This window comes from Vicugna pacos, chromosome 21 (assembly GCF_048564905.1).
Source record: "Vicugna pacos chromosome 21, VicPac4, whole genome shotgun sequence".
Classification (NCBI taxonomy): domain Eukaryota; kingdom Metazoa; phylum Chordata; class Mammalia; order Artiodactyla; family Camelidae; genus Vicugna; species Vicugna pacos.
Genome location: NC_133007.1, coordinates 25,565,894 through 25,581,334, shown reverse-complemented (window position 1 = coordinate 25,581,334; position 15,441 = coordinate 25,565,894). Strand labels below are relative to the sequence as shown.

Genomic DNA, 15,441 nt, shown 5'->3' with positions numbered 1-15,441 from the left:
GAGGAACTAACAGGAGGTTCCTGGACTGTCGAGACTCAAGTGAGAAATGGCATTCTGGCCTTGAAAGATCCAGGCTCGGTCCAGCAAGACGCCTGGCGCGAACCCCTAAGGGTCGGGGCGAGCCTCCTATTCGCTTCACTATAACCTAAGGGCTGGTGCCAAGGCACTCTTCCTTCTATTGCCTCTGGAGGCCCTGGCTCTGTCCTCCCTGAGCCACTCCCCCCCCCTTTCTTCGGCCATGCCCCCCTCCACCCCGAGGCAGCCCCTCTCCATTTCACTTGTGTATCTGACACTGTCGTCTAGCCCCTAGCATAGCCCTTCCTCAGGCTAGCGCGACCCCGAAGGCTGGAGAAGGAAAGGAAAAACCCTGGCCTGGACCCCACCGACTTCTGGGCCCTCACGAACCAGAATCTGTCCAGCGGGGCCGAGAAGAAAACCCGGAGCAGTGACCAACCTCTGGACCCAAGGGGGACAGGGACGACAGGAAAATCCGGAGCGGATTACCCGAGTAGGAGCGCCCCATGCCTGCTGCTGCTACCCCCTCCTTCCTAGAGCCCCCCTAATTCTCCAGTGAGATAATGTCTGGGGTGGGGGGCTGTTTGGTTTGGCCTGGGCCCTCAGGGGCGCCTCACACTTTCCGCCCCTGGCTGGGGAGCAGGGCAGCGGCCCCGAGGCTGAGTCACGGCGGGAGGGAGAGGGAGGGACCGGGACTCCGCCCCTCCCCCTGCGCGGGGATCCCGGGTCAGCCCGGGTGAGGGCCAGGGCCCCCCTGGCGCCGCCCATTGTGGTCCAACAGGTTGAGCTGGTGTCCCGCGGAGCCACCTGCTGGAAAGGGAGGGAGGCCCCCTGCGGAAGGGGGTGGGGTTGGAGAAAGCGAGTCCGACCCGGTTCGGCCCGGCCGGCCGCGGGGAGTGGAATCTGGCCCGCGGTAGCCGGATATGAATCCGTTTTATACTACTGGGAGGGGCTCTTTGGGGTACGTAGCGCCTCAGGCCCAGCTGGAAGCGTCCCACACAGACTACCTTCCTCATTTGGGGGGCACTGAAGTACGCATCCTGACTTCCCCCAAACCCACACACAATTCTAAAACACACAGACCACCTAGGTCTCTGAGCGAATCCAAGTCCAGAGGTCCCTCCTTCGCGGAGACTCAGTTTCTCCACTTAAGGAACGGCGGGATGGAGGCGGGGAGCATGAGCGTGAGCGCGCCTCCCCCTCCCTCTTAGCGGACCCAGCCCCTCCCCTCCGACAATGCCAAGGCCGCAGCGGGCACCGGCTGGAGCGCAGAGGCTGCTAGCCCAGGGCGCCTTTCCCTCCCCGCGGGGCGCCGTCACGCGTGGGGAGGGACGCAGGGTGCCCGCAGCCTCAACTCCCCCTCTCCCTCTGAGGGGGGGTGGGTGGGGCGGAGGAGCTGGAGTTGATGGCCGGGTGGCTCCCCTCCCCCTACCTCCCGGGGCCCTGACCTGATTATAGCCCCTCACGGGACCCCCTCCCTCAATCACCTAAGTCCCTGTCTCATCACAACCTAGCCTATCTTTAACCTCTCATACCCTTCCCTCACGAGGTGCTGACCCTACAGAAGCCCCTCTTGAAGGAGTGGGAGCCCTTGATGGGGCGGTGCTCGGCTCCCCGGCCGCTGCGGACACTGCCCCCTCCTCTTCCCCTCCTCCAGGTCTCAGGCCAGCCCCTCCGCTCCGCCCCCTCCCTGGCCCAACGCAAGGCGGGACCCATTTGGGATGAGCGGGTGTTCAGGCCAATGGGTGGACAGGGCGGTGGAGTGCAGGGGGCGGGGCAAAACGGCGGCGGAGGGCTGGATGGGGGTCGGGGGCGGAGCTTGAGTTAAGGTGGACTGGGAGAGATAGGGGCTAGAAGCGAGAGAGGGAGAGGGAGGGGGAGAGGGACCGCGGCAGGTGAAGGGAGAAAGAGAGAAGGAAAGAAGGAGGGAAAAGAGGAGGGTGGGAAAGGCTTGGAGAGCAAAATAAGAGCTTGAAAGAAGAGCGAAAAAAGAGGGAGGGATCCATCTGCTCCCTGCAGAGACTGGCTGGACCAAGGGGTTGAAGTTTATGTCCTTATTGGGCGGAGGGAGGGGGGCCTGGGGGGGCGGGTGAAAAACCAGGAAGTGACAGAGGGTGTTGCTAAGGGTTGGGGGGGGAGTTTGGGGGGTGGCAGGGGGCGGGGGGAGGGAGGGGAGGGATGGGGGCAAAGCAAGCAGGAGGACAGGTGAGACAGCAGGACAGGTGAGGCGGGCCCTGGGGGGGGCGGGTGGGAGCCAGGTGAATGTACGGTTCTCGGAGGCCGAGGGGGGGGCGGGCGGCAGGAGGAGGCAGAGGGCTGCGGAGGAGGAGCCCCCCAGCAGAGAGCGGCGAGCGACTGACCGCGGCCTTCTGACCAGGACCGGAGCAGGGCCCCAAGCCCCCGGGCCTGGCCGGGGACGCGCTTCTTCCCACACCCTGTGCCTCATCAGCTCCAGCCAGTGGACCCAAAGGCTGAGAGGTGAGTGTACCCCACTTTGTCTCCTGGCTCAGGGTCCTCTAGACTCGAGACTACTGCAGTGTCCTTCGTCTGTCCTGTAAGTGGGACCCCCCCACATACACACACGCATGCAGACCAGATTCCCACCACTCCCCTTCCCCGTGCCTTCTCAACATCCCGGGTCTTTGGAATTGATTTTAACTGGAAGGAAAGGTAGAGAAGGAACTACGGCCGCCCCCCATCCCGGGGCGGAGGGTCCCCAGAAACTTTCTGTGCACTTCTGGGAACAGACAGACTGGCAGCTCCGGGATGGAGAGAGGGTGAGGCGGCACTGAGCGCTCCTCCAGTCTCCTTCATTACTCTAGCGGGAGACCCCCGACCCGACCGAGTTGAGGGAATGGAAACGCTGACAGACTCTAACTAGGACAACGCTCCCCCCCCCGTGCCCCCTGGCGCGGTGGGTTGGACCCGGGCCAGTTGCATGGGGGGTGGGGGGAGCACAGGAGGAGCCGCGGCTTGGGGGAAAGTTACCGGCTGGACTATTTGGTTTCTTGCGCTTACCGAGCCGCTCTCTCTCGCCGGTAGTGGGGCTCGGCGACAACCTCCGAGCGACATGAAACGACCCCTCTCTCCGCCGCCCCTCAATCCCACTTTCTTCGTTCAGGCTCCAGTACCGCCGCCACCTTTTCAAAGCCAGCTCCTGCCCCCAGTACCCAAGAGAACGGGTGGGCGACTAGGAAGAATTCTACCTACCACCCGTTCCCCCGCCCGCGCCGGCGCACCTGCCCCTACGCAGAGTGGGGGTCGCTACTGTGTTGTTGTAGAACCTACTCAGAGTGCCACTAGTAGAGGGCTGCCATTCAAAGGGGTGGGGGGCGCTGCTTTCAATTTCCAGCTTTCTCTCTCCCCTCCCACCCCACCCCAAGTAAGAGAGCGACGTGTCCCGGTCAGGGCGAGGGGGGAGCCGGGAGTAGGGGGGGCGGCGTGGGCAGCGGGTTGTGCCCGGACACGTGCCTGCCCAGGCGCCCCGGCCCTGCTGGTGTTTGGAGAGAGGGCGGGTCCCCTGCCCCCCGCCCGGCACAACCCCCACGTATCAAAGGGCGGCTGAGACGTGGTGAGACCTCGGGGCGCCCTGGGGGGGTGGGCAGGGAGCCTGGGTCCGGAGCAGGGGAGGGGCAGAGGCGCGGGTGCTAGCTGACCCACAGGAAACGAGCGCTGCTGACCTAGTTTGGGACACCGGAAGTGGGTGCTGGGGAGAGGGGGAGACCAGCAGGCTGTCCTGGCTTCCGGGCCAGGTGGAGGGCGTTCTTGAATTGACCCCCACCTGAATGTCTTGGAGACCCCTAGCTGCAGCTGAGAATGGGAATGAGTCAGCGCAGCTTTTCCCCCTTCCCCCAACTTATTCCTGGAGGAGGGAGACAGTTTATCAGGGGCACAGGGAGCCAGATTGGGCAGTGAGGGGTTAAACCAGGATGGGAACTCTCTGTTCCCTGAGGGTGTATGTGTGTAGGGGGGTGAGAGGCCTGGAGGATTATGGGGTTACCTCCTGTTCCCCCACACACACCAACTGGTTTGGTCACCCCTGTACCTGCCTGGCACTGCTGGGAGAGCTGGCATGGAGTGGACATCAGGTTGAGAAGGGAGAGTGGGCATATGGAGTGTTGTGCTGGGCTGGAAAGGGATATATTTGTGACTGAGTTTGGGTGGCAGTTAGTGTTCCTTGTTAGTGGTGATTGGGGAGAAGAGCAGGGGGCTCCCCCTGGAGCAGCTGATGAAACAAGAAGAAATCTCTGTCAGTGCCTCCTGTCCTTGGCCCCCGGGACCCCGGCTCCCCCAGCGTGCCTCTGTTACATGGTTGCTGTGGGCACGATGCAGCCTGCTGGCACCCCCAGACACTGTCCCCTCCCTTGGGTACCACACCCCCAACCTTAGCACAGGGGTCAGGAGGGGGTTAATACCACCAAAAGGGGCTCTGGGGAGGAAAGAAGGCAATGCCCACTAGGCTCAGGTGTCAAGGAGAGAGGCCTGCTCTAATGGGGCACTCTCATCACTGCTCAGCTCTGGTGAAATGGACCCCAGTGACTGGGAGACAGGTGCTGACCTCTTCCCCTTTCCCCATGGTGCCCCCTGGCACCCAGGGCCCCCAGCTCCTCCTTGGCCTACTGCCCGCCCTGGGAGGGTGCGGCGGGCAGCGGGGGCTGGGCTAACAATGCACCATCGGGCCCTTTGTGTGTTTGCACTTGGCACCCTGGGGAAGGGTGGGGGAGGGGGCCCAGCGGGCATGGGGGGCGGAGCGCCTCTGGGGTGGGGACAGTGAAGGCTGGGGGAGAACTGGAGAGTGAAAGCAGGTGGGGAGGAAAGGGAAGTAGGTCAGATAGGGTGCTGGCCCCCCATTCCAAGCCAAGGCTGAGAGAACCAGCCCCTGATCCTATGGCTGCCCAGATGGCATCATGCTGCCTGAGGCACAGCCTAGTACTGGGCATTTGGGGTCAGGAGTCACTGCCCAAGGGACTGCTTAGATGGAGGAGGCCTGGCCTGGTACTGTCCCCTTCTTGGTGACTGAGAGACCCAGTTCTGGCCCAAGGCCAAGGTCCTAAGATGGATAGTGAATGGGCTCCAGGCAGGGCACTGCCCTCTAATAGAAGCCTCTGGGCCTGCTTCAGGGCTTCCTCCCTCTAGTCTGCTTGGTTCCCTGACCTTCTGAGAGTTATGACTGCCCTGCCACCAGGCCTTGGGGCCTATGCCTGTTTTGGCCTAGGGCTGAAGAGGAGGGTGGGGGAGGAAGGTGGGGACAGGCAGACGGATAGGACCCTGGCATGGGGTGTGCCTGCCCTGGCCTCTTCCCCCTCCTTCTCCTGAGTAAACTCGTGAGTAAACTTGACGTTTTGCCCGGACAGTTTGAAGTTGCTCGCCGCCCCCACCCCCCCACCCCCCAGTCCTGCCAACACACAGGCGGCCAGGCGCCAAAGCGGGCCTGGGGGACTGAGGGGAAGGGGTTAGAGCTACTGTCATCCACCATCAAGGGCTTTGGAAAGGCAAGAATGACCCCCACCCAGCCACCCAGCCAGACCCAGCTCTTGGCAAGAGTCTTGGCTAGGGCCTGTAAGCATCTGTCCCAGAGCCTTGGGGAGCCCAGGGAAAGTGGCCTGGAAGCAGAACCTCTGCCCACTTCTAACCTCCACCCCCACTAAGGAAAGGCACTCAGCTGCCATCTGGCCCCCTGAGTTGCCACCTTTAATGTTCACAGTCTGCCTGGCACAAGGAGAAAGCTACCTTTAGCAAATTCCACAGGGAGACCAGAAAGGGCTGCCCTCTTCATTCGGTCCCACAGCCTGGGGTGGGTGGGAGGCTAGTGGCCTTCCTTGGCATCTTAGCTCTCTCTTCACTGAGAGCTCCCAGTTGCTATGGCCTCAGTCCTAGAGGATGGCATCCTCATTTGCCAGCACAATTCCTTGACCTCATACCAGTGCCTAACCCCATACATATCTCCCTCCACCACACTGCTCATCAGGCCTGGCCCTGACCTCCCCCAATCCCTTCCTCTGTCTGCTAGCATCCCAAGACCAAGTCAGCCTTCAGAGCTTGCCAGCCAGCAAATACCTGTGCCAGATCCAAGGGTTGAGGGCGCCCCAGACAAAACAGGGCTGGTGGCAGGTAAACGGAGCCAGTGACCCCCACAAACACACCAATTTAGTATTTCTTGACATCACTCATTCCTCTTATGCCTCCCCAGGCCACCAGAATGGCAGGGGGAAATGCCTTCCCAGTCCCTGCCAGACCTCGGAATGGGGCTCCACCAGGCCCTTGCTTTCGACCTCGTGTCTCTGGCTTCAGTTTCCTTCCTGTTTCCACCCACCCCCCCAACTCCTCCCCACCCATATGCCCCTTTCAACAGACATCCTCTCCTCCTTCCTTCCTCCTTTTCCTCCCCCTTTGCCTGGGAGCAGGGGTCCTCTCCCCCCACCATAGACCTCCTGCCTTTCACCTCTTCTAAACAATCTCAGCTTGGAGATTCATGACCGAGTCTGCTCTACCCTCCCCACCCCATCATCAAGGCTCTGGGGAGGAGAGTACAGGGCTTCTCAAGGGAACTACAACTCCCAAGGTACATGCAAAGCAATTGTGGTGCACACTGGGAGTTGTAGTCCTCCTTGAGCTCTCAGTTTGGTTAAGTCTAGAAATGTTTCTGGATGTAAAAGTAGATGAGGATGAATTGGAACATGGGTACCCTCTGCATCCCGCCACCTTGTCCTCACCATCTTGTTCCCACGTGACACCACGTACCCATGACTGACATCCATCTCCCCAGCTGAGACCTGCTACCCATTCTCACCTTAGGGCCCCACCCAAGAGATGCCCACACCCTGCCCTGCTGCCCCTGGCAGGGGTGAAATGGAGGGGCCCCATTAACTCCCTCCCTGCCCCCTGCCCTCTAGGCCGGTTCCCTCCCTTTATGGGGATCAAAGGGCAGAGAGCAGCCCCACCCCACTCCCTTGCAGGCTGCGGGCATTAGGGCTCTCAGGAATTGCAGGGACTTTGGTGCCCAAGCAAATGCTTGGGCAGGGGGAATGCCGGGAGGCTGGCACCTGGTGGCAGGGAGGGACACTGGCCCCCACCTTGGGGAATGGTGCCTTCAATAACTGCTCATCAAGCTGTCCATAGCACCCGAGGCTCTTTTCGTGTAGGCCCTGACCCATGCGCTGCCTCTTCAGGAGAAGACTTAAGAACAGGGTCTTGGGTGTTATCTGTAGGACCTGGGGGCCTGGGCCCGCCTAGCTGGCACCAAAGCACAGGGGTGACCCTCCCCCACCCCAGGCCCACAGTTGGCATGGGGCGCTGGGAGCCAGGGGGGTAGGAGGGAGAGGAGGGCAGGACTGCCAGCATCCTGGTGGGTAGGTGCCAACCGGGCCGGGAGCTGGTGAGGGGCAGCAGGCCAGCGGCACTGAGCCAGCAGCTGTTGGGGGGAAAGGGGAGGGGATATTTTAGGGGGCATTCTGTGGTCCCCCCTCCCAGCCCAGAAGGACTTGGGATGGCCTAGTGTCTGGGGGACCTAGGGCACCCCTCGTTCCAGGAATGAGAGACCCCAGGAGTTGTTTAAGTGGAACTTTGTGGCCCACCCATCTCTGGGCTCTGAGCCCTCCTGAGTTGCCCCTCGGGCCCAGGCGGGTCCCACCCAACCGGCCAGGGTGGCAGCGGCTTACGCAAGGGGTGGGGCTAAGCGCTTCCCAGCAGATGCCCCCTCCCGGCTCCTTCCTCTTTCGGTGCCCACAGCTCCCCCCATCTGTCCACCCACCTCAGGCCAGCTCTGTCCCCCTGATCCCCCTGGCCATTGGGGGCTGGCACAAGCACTGCCCCCTGGCCTGGTTGGCAGGGGCTGGCGCCCGGGCAAGGAACTGTGGTATGTGAGTGGGTTTGGGGTGAGGCATGGGGAGGGCGGGGTGCTGCCTTGCCCAGCCCCTGAGGGCCCCAGCCCAGTACAGGGTGGGGAGAATTCGGCCAGCTCCCAGGGGTGCCAAGGGGCCTGCTGGGGTCTGGAGGGCCTCTTCGTGGTCCCCTGTTACACCACATGCCCTAGGGGCTGGGACCTGGGCACCTGTCACCCCTGGCGCTGACTGTCCAGGGTTCCCCTCCTCCCTCCTCTGGCCACTGCCGCCTCCTGTCCCCTCCCCTCCCTTCTTCCTTCTCCTGGTCCCACCTCCAGCAGCCTCTCCCATTGCTCCTCCTCACCTCTGTCCTCCTGGACTGTCCCAGCTCCTACCTTTCCTACCGCTCACCTTTTTCCTCTTTTAGGACTGAGTAAGGACAGGCGGGGGTGGGTACAGCTGGGGCTTCGGGCACCGCAGGCAGAGACTCTAGGCCCTCTCCCACACTGCCAGCCCTCTGGTAACCCCTCCCTCCATCTGGGGGGAGGGGGGACAGCACCCAGAGGGTTAAGGCTGTAGGGGGGAGGGGCTGGGCCAAGTCGTGGGCGGCCCCTTTGAAAGAGGGAGCTGGAGCGGGGAACAGCCACCCTACCTCCCCCCCAGCCCAGCCCTCCCCCACCCCTTCCAACCTGCTCCCCCCAGGGGCCAAGAGGAGTTGCCGGCAAGGCCCCTCAGCGTTCAGGTGAGTAGGCCCCACTCTGGCTTGGGAGATCAGGCCCCAGGGGAGGTTTGGAGGCCTAGAATTGGCCAAGGGTCAGAGAGGGACTGAAAAACAGGCTAGGAAGAGGGTGTCCCAACTTCACAAGGGGCAGTTTAGGGAGCTGAGGGTCTGAGGGTCTAGATTATGGGGAAGCTTCAGGGTCTCAGGGACCCCGCAGGACAGGAGAGCAGAAGGGGCCTACAGGAGCCGCGGGATCGCTGGGCCGGGACAGGAGGTTGGACAGGCTGGCAGAGAGCCGGGCTCCGGGGATCGGGCTGGGGTGTCCTCTGGGGCTGGGGGGCTCAGGTTTCTGCTGGCGGCTTGGCGGGTGTGGGGTTACCAGCCGGCTCGGTTACCCAGCCAGAGACACTAGACTGGGGGGAGGGGGTGGGCACAGGGCAGACCCTGGCACCTTGTGCGGTCTCCTCAGGCCCTAAGGGGAGCTGGCACTGCCCAGGCAGAGCCCCGCTGGGAACTGTGATGGCCAGGGTCTGTCCATGTGCACAGTTGCCTGGCCTAGGGTGGGCAGCCTCTGGGGAAAGTCCAGCAGCTCCAGGGCTGGAAACTCTGACAGGCAGAGAGGCCTGGGTTGTCCCCACCACCCCACCCCACATCCGCTCTCACAGCACCCCCTTCACCCATCTTCCCCAGCCGTCCCCCAAATCTGGGTCCTGTTCTTCATCCAGAAGGGGGATGTGGGTGCCCGAAATGCGGACATCTCATGGCAAGACCAGGCCTTGAAGGACAGGCCTGGCTTCTCGACTTGATTTATCTGCCCCTCTCTACACCATGCCTGCCTGGGGAAGAGAGACGGGATGCTCGGAGCAGGGTGAAATGGAGGAAGTGGGAGAGGCTTGAGCGAGAGAACCAGAAGGGAAAATCAAGGAGAGGCAGGGATGGTTCCTAGGAGGCCAAGGGACATGGACGTGGTAGAGAAGACGCAGGAGCCTGGCAAGGGCTGACGGAAGGAAAGCAAAGGATGAATTGCGGAGAGCAGAGACAGGGTTGGAGAAGGCAGTAAGGGGACAGGAAGAGGAGGCCAAGAAAAGGGGCCAAGAATAGAGAGAGGCTGAGGGCAGGGGTCTCCAAAGGTAAAGAGGAGAAGGCTGGGTAAGAGGGAGTTGCCCCTATTCCTCCCTCCGCCATCTTTTATGTCCCTCAGATTGCCTCTGATGCGGCCTGAGAGGCTGCGGACTAGGGCAGGTGTCATGGAAAGAAAATGTAGGGAATACTGAGGTCTCCCTCCTGTCAGGAGTTGAAGCACCAGGAATTGGGGATTTTGAGGGAGGAGAGGCTTAACCCCCACAGCACCGGGAAGCAGCCAACTCCCCTTGCCTCCTTCCCCCTTCGTGGCTTGCGGTCTCTCTTCCCCGCCTTGGCCCCCAGGAAGTGTGAGTGCTGGGGGTGGTGAGGTTAGGAGGGGGAAGCAGCATATGGGGGATGGGGAAGGCATGCACTAGCTTGGAGGGGCTGGGGTAGTCGGGGAGGGCTCCATAGATGCCTAGGGCATCCCTGGGCCCAGGGCCTCTCCTTTGAAGCCCTTCCAGTCCTCCAAGGGCTTCACCTCAACCTCTCACCCTGCCTTCCCCACTGGGCAGTCCAGATGGCTTCAGCCCCTGGGCTCCAGAGGCCCTAGGAAGGGGTGGGAGAAGCTGGGGAACTAGGATTCCTGGGTCCCTGAGGACCTTAGACTGGCTGCCCTATTTCCCCACCCCCATGGTCCAGCCACAGGCCAAAGCCCTGGCTTCGTGCAAACTTAGTTCCAAAAAAACAGGAAGAGAACCTGAGGCTGGAGTTGGGGTGGGGGTTGGGGGGTAGAAAGGAGAAAGAAGTAAGGGGGAAGGGTGGCCAGCCAAGGTGGGAAGAGCCTCAGACCTCTCCATCACCCTGGAAGGAGGCATCACAGCCTGGTCCTCATCCTCCCTCACCCCAAGCTGCTGCACCTGGAGAAGCCTGGCCAGGCCCCTCAGCCTCTCTGGCAGAGCCCGGAGGTGGGGGCCTCCTAGCCTGGGGAGGGGGGGCTCTGTGTGCCTGTGTCTCAGGCCCATATCTATTTTCTCCGCGGCTAATCCTGTTTCCGCCTGCTGCCCCCCACACTAAGCCTCACTCCCCTAATCCCCAGGGTGTGGGGAAGGGGGGCCAGCTTTGCTCAGCTGCCCCATTCAGGGCCTCGTATCCCTGCTCTTCAGCTGGCTGGAGCCAGCAGTGTTGGCCCTGGTGCCCCCAGCCCTGCACTGGACACTGCCTGAGGTCAGCACCTGGAAAGAGTTCCAGCCTCCTTTTCCTTCCCATGCCAGGGCCAGTGCCCTCTACCTTTTGGTTTCTTGGTGGTGGACACACCCTGGCAGGTGCCCTTGGGCACTGAGGGGTAGGTGATAGGGGTTCTCACCGTCACCCCGCTCCCACTTTTCTAACCCCAAAATCTTCCCCCCACCAAAGATGGGGCAAGTTTGACTCAGGGCCCAGTTTCAAGAGAGCTGCCCACCGGCTTGGCCGGTCTAGCAGGCCTGACAGTGAGGGGAGCCTGGGGGGGTGGCGGGAAAGCGGGGAGAGATGGGGCGGGGCCCCCAGTTCTTCCCCCTACCAGGCAAACAGACCAAACAGACCTTCCCTGGCTCCCTGGCACAGCTGCCCCCCCCAACCACCACACACGCCCATGCCCACAAGGTCTTAGCAAGAGGGGGCATGCCAGGCTGGGTGGGGATGGGCCGCCCTCATGGGGCATTAGGGGGCTGGGCCCTCTGGGGTGCAGAGGTGGGAAGGGTGCCCAAGGTGGGGTGGGCATCCTGGCACCAGTGCCCCAGCCTGCCAGGAAGAAGGGGGAGGCTGTTGCCCCACCGACCCTCCCAGATGATGGGGTTAGGAGTGCCCCCTTGGCCTGGTTGGCACCAGCCTAGTTCCAGGTGGCACCTCTGGCATGGGTGCCAGAGCCCTGGCTAGGGGAGTTTCCCAGAAGCTAGAGAACCTATGAACACCTCCCCTTCCCACGTGTGTCCTCTGCCTCTTCCCTCCTTCCTTGCTACTTCCTGGCCATGGGCATTGGAGTTAGGCCTAAGGGGTTAAACACTCACCCTTGCCCAAGCCCTGAGTGAGTTGCATGGTGAACCAGCCTGAGCCTGTGACCTGACAGCAGGGTCAGCCAATCAGTGCCCCTGCCACACCAAGTTGCCACGGAGATGGCCCTGGGGTGGGAGAAGGGAGGCAGGGAGGCGGGCTTAGCAGCCGCTGGATAGGGTGGGGAGGGAAGGAGGGAGAGCCACGTGCCTGCGGGCGCCCAGCTCTGGGCCAATGGACAATGAGGACAACCCCACCCATCCCCCTCAGGAGGGACAGGATCTGCTTGGGCCCAAGAGGGTGCCCAATGCTGCTCTGTTGCCCACCCGGTTTTGTTTGTTCCTAAGTCCTGGGGCCATTTGCCACTTGTACTATTTGTAAAGTACAGGTGGGAGAACCAAAGGAAACTGGGAGTGCTCCCAGACTGCTTGGCTCCTATGGAGAGAGAAGTGATTTGGGGACTGAAGGTGGGAAGGGGTGGGTTATCTTAGGGTGTCTTGCTGTGGCTTACAAGCAGGCACATGGGTGCTTCTCACTCAAGGCTTCTGCGCAGGCATCCTGGCATTGCAACGAAGGTGACAGACGGGGAGGCAGGCGGAGACAATGCAGTTCTTGTGTCCTCAAGAGGAAACCTGTAGCCCTTGACTCCTCCAACTCGCCAAAGAACCTTTCCCCATCAATGACTGAAACTGAACAGCTGTTGGGAGAGGCAGACAAGACACTGACAAAATGTCAGTGGGACTTACCCTAAGGATCATCTAGGTCACCCTTTAATTTTACAGATGAGGAAACAGGCCTCCTTGGGGAAGGAAGTGACTTGTCCAAGGTCATGCAGCTGGTAGTAACCTGACTCCCTGGGGTGATCTGAGGGAGGGAGGCAGACCTGTCTCGCAGCAGAGGCCGTCTGTATAGTGAAATCTACTTCCAGGTGAGGCCTTCTTCCTCCCTCCCAAGGCCAGAACATTTACTGAGCCCCTACTGTGGGTCAGGCATTGTGCCTGCATTGGACTCGTTTAACCTTCACCACAGCCATAGGAGTCTGGTGGAACTGTCCCATGTTACAGATGAGGAAAGAGGTTCAGAGATTAAATCACTTGTTTAAGGTCACAGGGCTAATCAGCCACATAGTGAGGATTCAAACTCAAGCCTGGATGACTCCAGAGTCCAGCTCTTTCCAGGCCCCAATTCTGTCTTCAGTTGCTCCAGGCCCACCGAATGTCAGGGCGAAGGGCTGAGCCCTTGGGGCTTCCATTCCCACCCTTTCCTTGTACAGTGAGGAAATGGAAGCACAGAGAGAAATGACTTGCCCAAGGTCATTCAGCAAGATAGTAGCAGAGCCAGGACTTGAAGCAGATCTCCCCACTTCCAGGCCAGACTTACTCTATTACCCCTTCCCTCCCCTCCACCAGCCTTCACCAAGGGTTGCTGGCAGCTCTGAGCCTTCTGGGGCTTTGCCTTGGAAGGGAAAGCATAGAGGGTGGAAGATGGACCTCTGGAGAGGGGGACTCTCCTGACTGGCCGGGAACTGGGAGGGAGAGGTGGTGGTGGTAGACCAGGGGGGAGGGGTGGGACTGGAACTTGGCCTATTGGCAGTGGGGGAGGGGGCGGGGAACGATGCTTATCGGTGCGGGGCAGGAAGCACCCGCGCCAGCGACACCCCAGCAAAGGGTGGCTGCTCCTTGGCCCCATGGGGGAGGGGAGGATGTGGGGGGAGGGATGCTGGGAGCTGTGTTTCCCTTTTGGCCTCTAGAAGGGGGGATCTAGAAGGGGAGATGAACTTTTAGTGGGTGGAGGAGGGACAGGAGGAGGAGAAGGAGGAGGGTGCTGGGAAGCTGCCTCTCATGTTTGCATAGTGTTTTACAGTGCAACAAATGCTTTAGGGAGATAACGTGAGTTAAAGCACCTGACCTTGCCTTGAACAGACCTTGGTCCAGTGTGAATCTGAACTCTCTCATCAGCCTCTCTGGGCTGTAAGGAGGTTCCATCATAAAGACTGGCACCACACTTTGCAGATGACTGAGGCTAGCTGCCAGAGCCACCCAGAGCCCTTCAGCCAGTTCTTCATGAAGCCTGAACCAGGACCCAGGCATCCTTCTTCCCAGTCCAGTGCTTCTTCCAAAGGGATGGAAAATGGGGCAGGTGAAGTAGATGGGTCCCTAAGAAAGGACCAGAAAGGCAGGGCTCCCGCTCTCACGTAGAATAGTGCACAGGTGTTAGGAACACGAACCACCTGGCTTTGAACCCATTCTGCACTTAACTTGGAAAGTTATTTCACCTGCCTGCACCTCAGGTTCCTGTCTGTGAAATGGATGATAATCATTACTTTAGAAGATTGGGGATGATGAAATGGGTGTAAAGTACTTAGAAGACCACCCGGCCTGTAGGCACCTGGCCAGTGTTGGTACTCCTTCCCTGGACCCCCTTGCAGGGCTCAGTGCTCTTAACTTCCCCTTCTATTTCACCCAGCAGAAGAAGATGGGGAGCCCGGAGGACGACCTGATCGGGATTCCATTCCCAGAACACAGCAGTGAGCTCCTGAGCAGCCTCAATGAGCAGCGCCAGCTGGGCCACCTATGTGACCTCACCATCCGGACCCAGGGCCTTGAATACCGCACCCACCGGGCTGTGCTGGCTGCCTGTAGCCACTACTTCAAGAAGCTCTTCACTGAGGGTGGTGGCGGGGCAGTCATGGGCTCTGGGGGCAGCGGGACAGCCACCGGCGGAGCAGGGGCCGGTGTGTGTGAGCTGGACTTTGTGGGGCCAGAGGCCCTGGGTGCCCTGCTCGAGTTTGCCTATACGGCCACGCTGACCACCAGCAGCGCCAACATGCCGGCCGTGCTTCAGGCCGCGCGGCTGCTGGAGATCCCATGTGTCATCGCTGCCTGCATGGAGATCCTGCAGGGCAGCGGACTGGAAGCTCCCAGCCCTGATGAGGACGACTGCGAGCGAGCTCGCCAATACCTGGAGGCCTTCGCCACAGCCACAGCCTCAGCCTCAGCCTCGGGAGTTCCCAATGGTGAAGACAGCCCTCCACAGGTGCCCCTCCCACCACCACCACCGCCACCTCGGCCTGTCGCCCGCCGCAGCCGCAAGCCCCGAAAAGCTTTCCTGCAGACCAAGGGGGCCCGGGCCAACCACCTAGTGCCCGAAGTACCCACAGTGCCCACCCATCCCTTGACCTACGAGGAGGAGGAGGCAGCTGGCAGAGTGGGCAGCAGTGGGGGCAGTGGTCCAGGGGACAGCTACAGCCCTCCCACAGGGACTGCCTCACCCACTGAGGGGCCCCTGAGCTACGATGCCTATGAGGGTGAGGAAGAAGAGGAGGAGCTGGTATATCCCCCAGCCTATGGGCTGGTGCAGGGCAGTGGGCCCCCGCTGTCCCCCGAGGAGCTGGGCTCAGATGAGGATGCCATCGATCCTGACCTGATGGCCTACCTGAGTTCCCTGCACCAGGACACCCTGGCACCAGGCCTGGATGGCCAGGACAAGCTAGTGCGCAAACGCCGCTCCCAGATGCCCCAGGAGTGCCCAGTCTGCCACAAGATCATCCACGGGGCAGGCAAACTGCCACGCCACATGAGGACCCATACTGGTGAGAAGCCCTTCGCCTGTGAAGTCTGCGGCGTCCGTTTCACCCGGTGAGCACCAATGGGGAAGGGGCCCAGCTGGGGCCACGTCATGTCAGGGGGAGGGTGAAAGGGATTATGAGACCTGAGGTGTGGAGGTGGGTGATCCTGGAGGGGCTGAGAGGGTGTAGGGGTCACCAGAGTGAAGAGCGAGACCAGGAAAGGG

The 15,441-nt window shown here is 61.4% G+C and overlaps 1 protein-coding gene across 11 annotated transcripts in view; it reads left to right on the top strand.

Annotated features, from left to right (window-relative positions):
- The first annotated feature begins 2,185 nt into the window (after positions 1 to 2,185).
- Positions 2,186 to 15,441, top strand: part of ZBTB7B (zinc finger and BTB domain containing 7B) — a 15,808-nt gene continuing 2,552 nt past the window's right edge. Inside the window, exons 1-3 of one of the 11 annotated variants that reach the window (XM_006214664.3) lie at positions 2,186 to 2,237; positions 2,393 to 2,493; positions 14,119 to 15,287. In XM_006214664.3, the coding sequence (XP_006214726.1) occupies positions 14,125 to 15,287 (1,163 nt within the window). In that variant the 5' untranslated portion in view covers positions 2,186 to 2,237; positions 2,393 to 2,493; positions 14,119 to 14,124. Of the gene's footprint in view, positions 2,238 to 2,260; positions 2,494 to 3,564; positions 3,587 to 7,720; positions 7,871 to 8,278; positions 8,578 to 10,566; positions 10,587 to 14,115; positions 15,288 to 15,441 lie in introns of those variants that run through there. The other 10 variants (XM_015248233.2, XM_015248234.3, XM_072946457.1 and 7 more) reach the window with 10 other exon arrangements.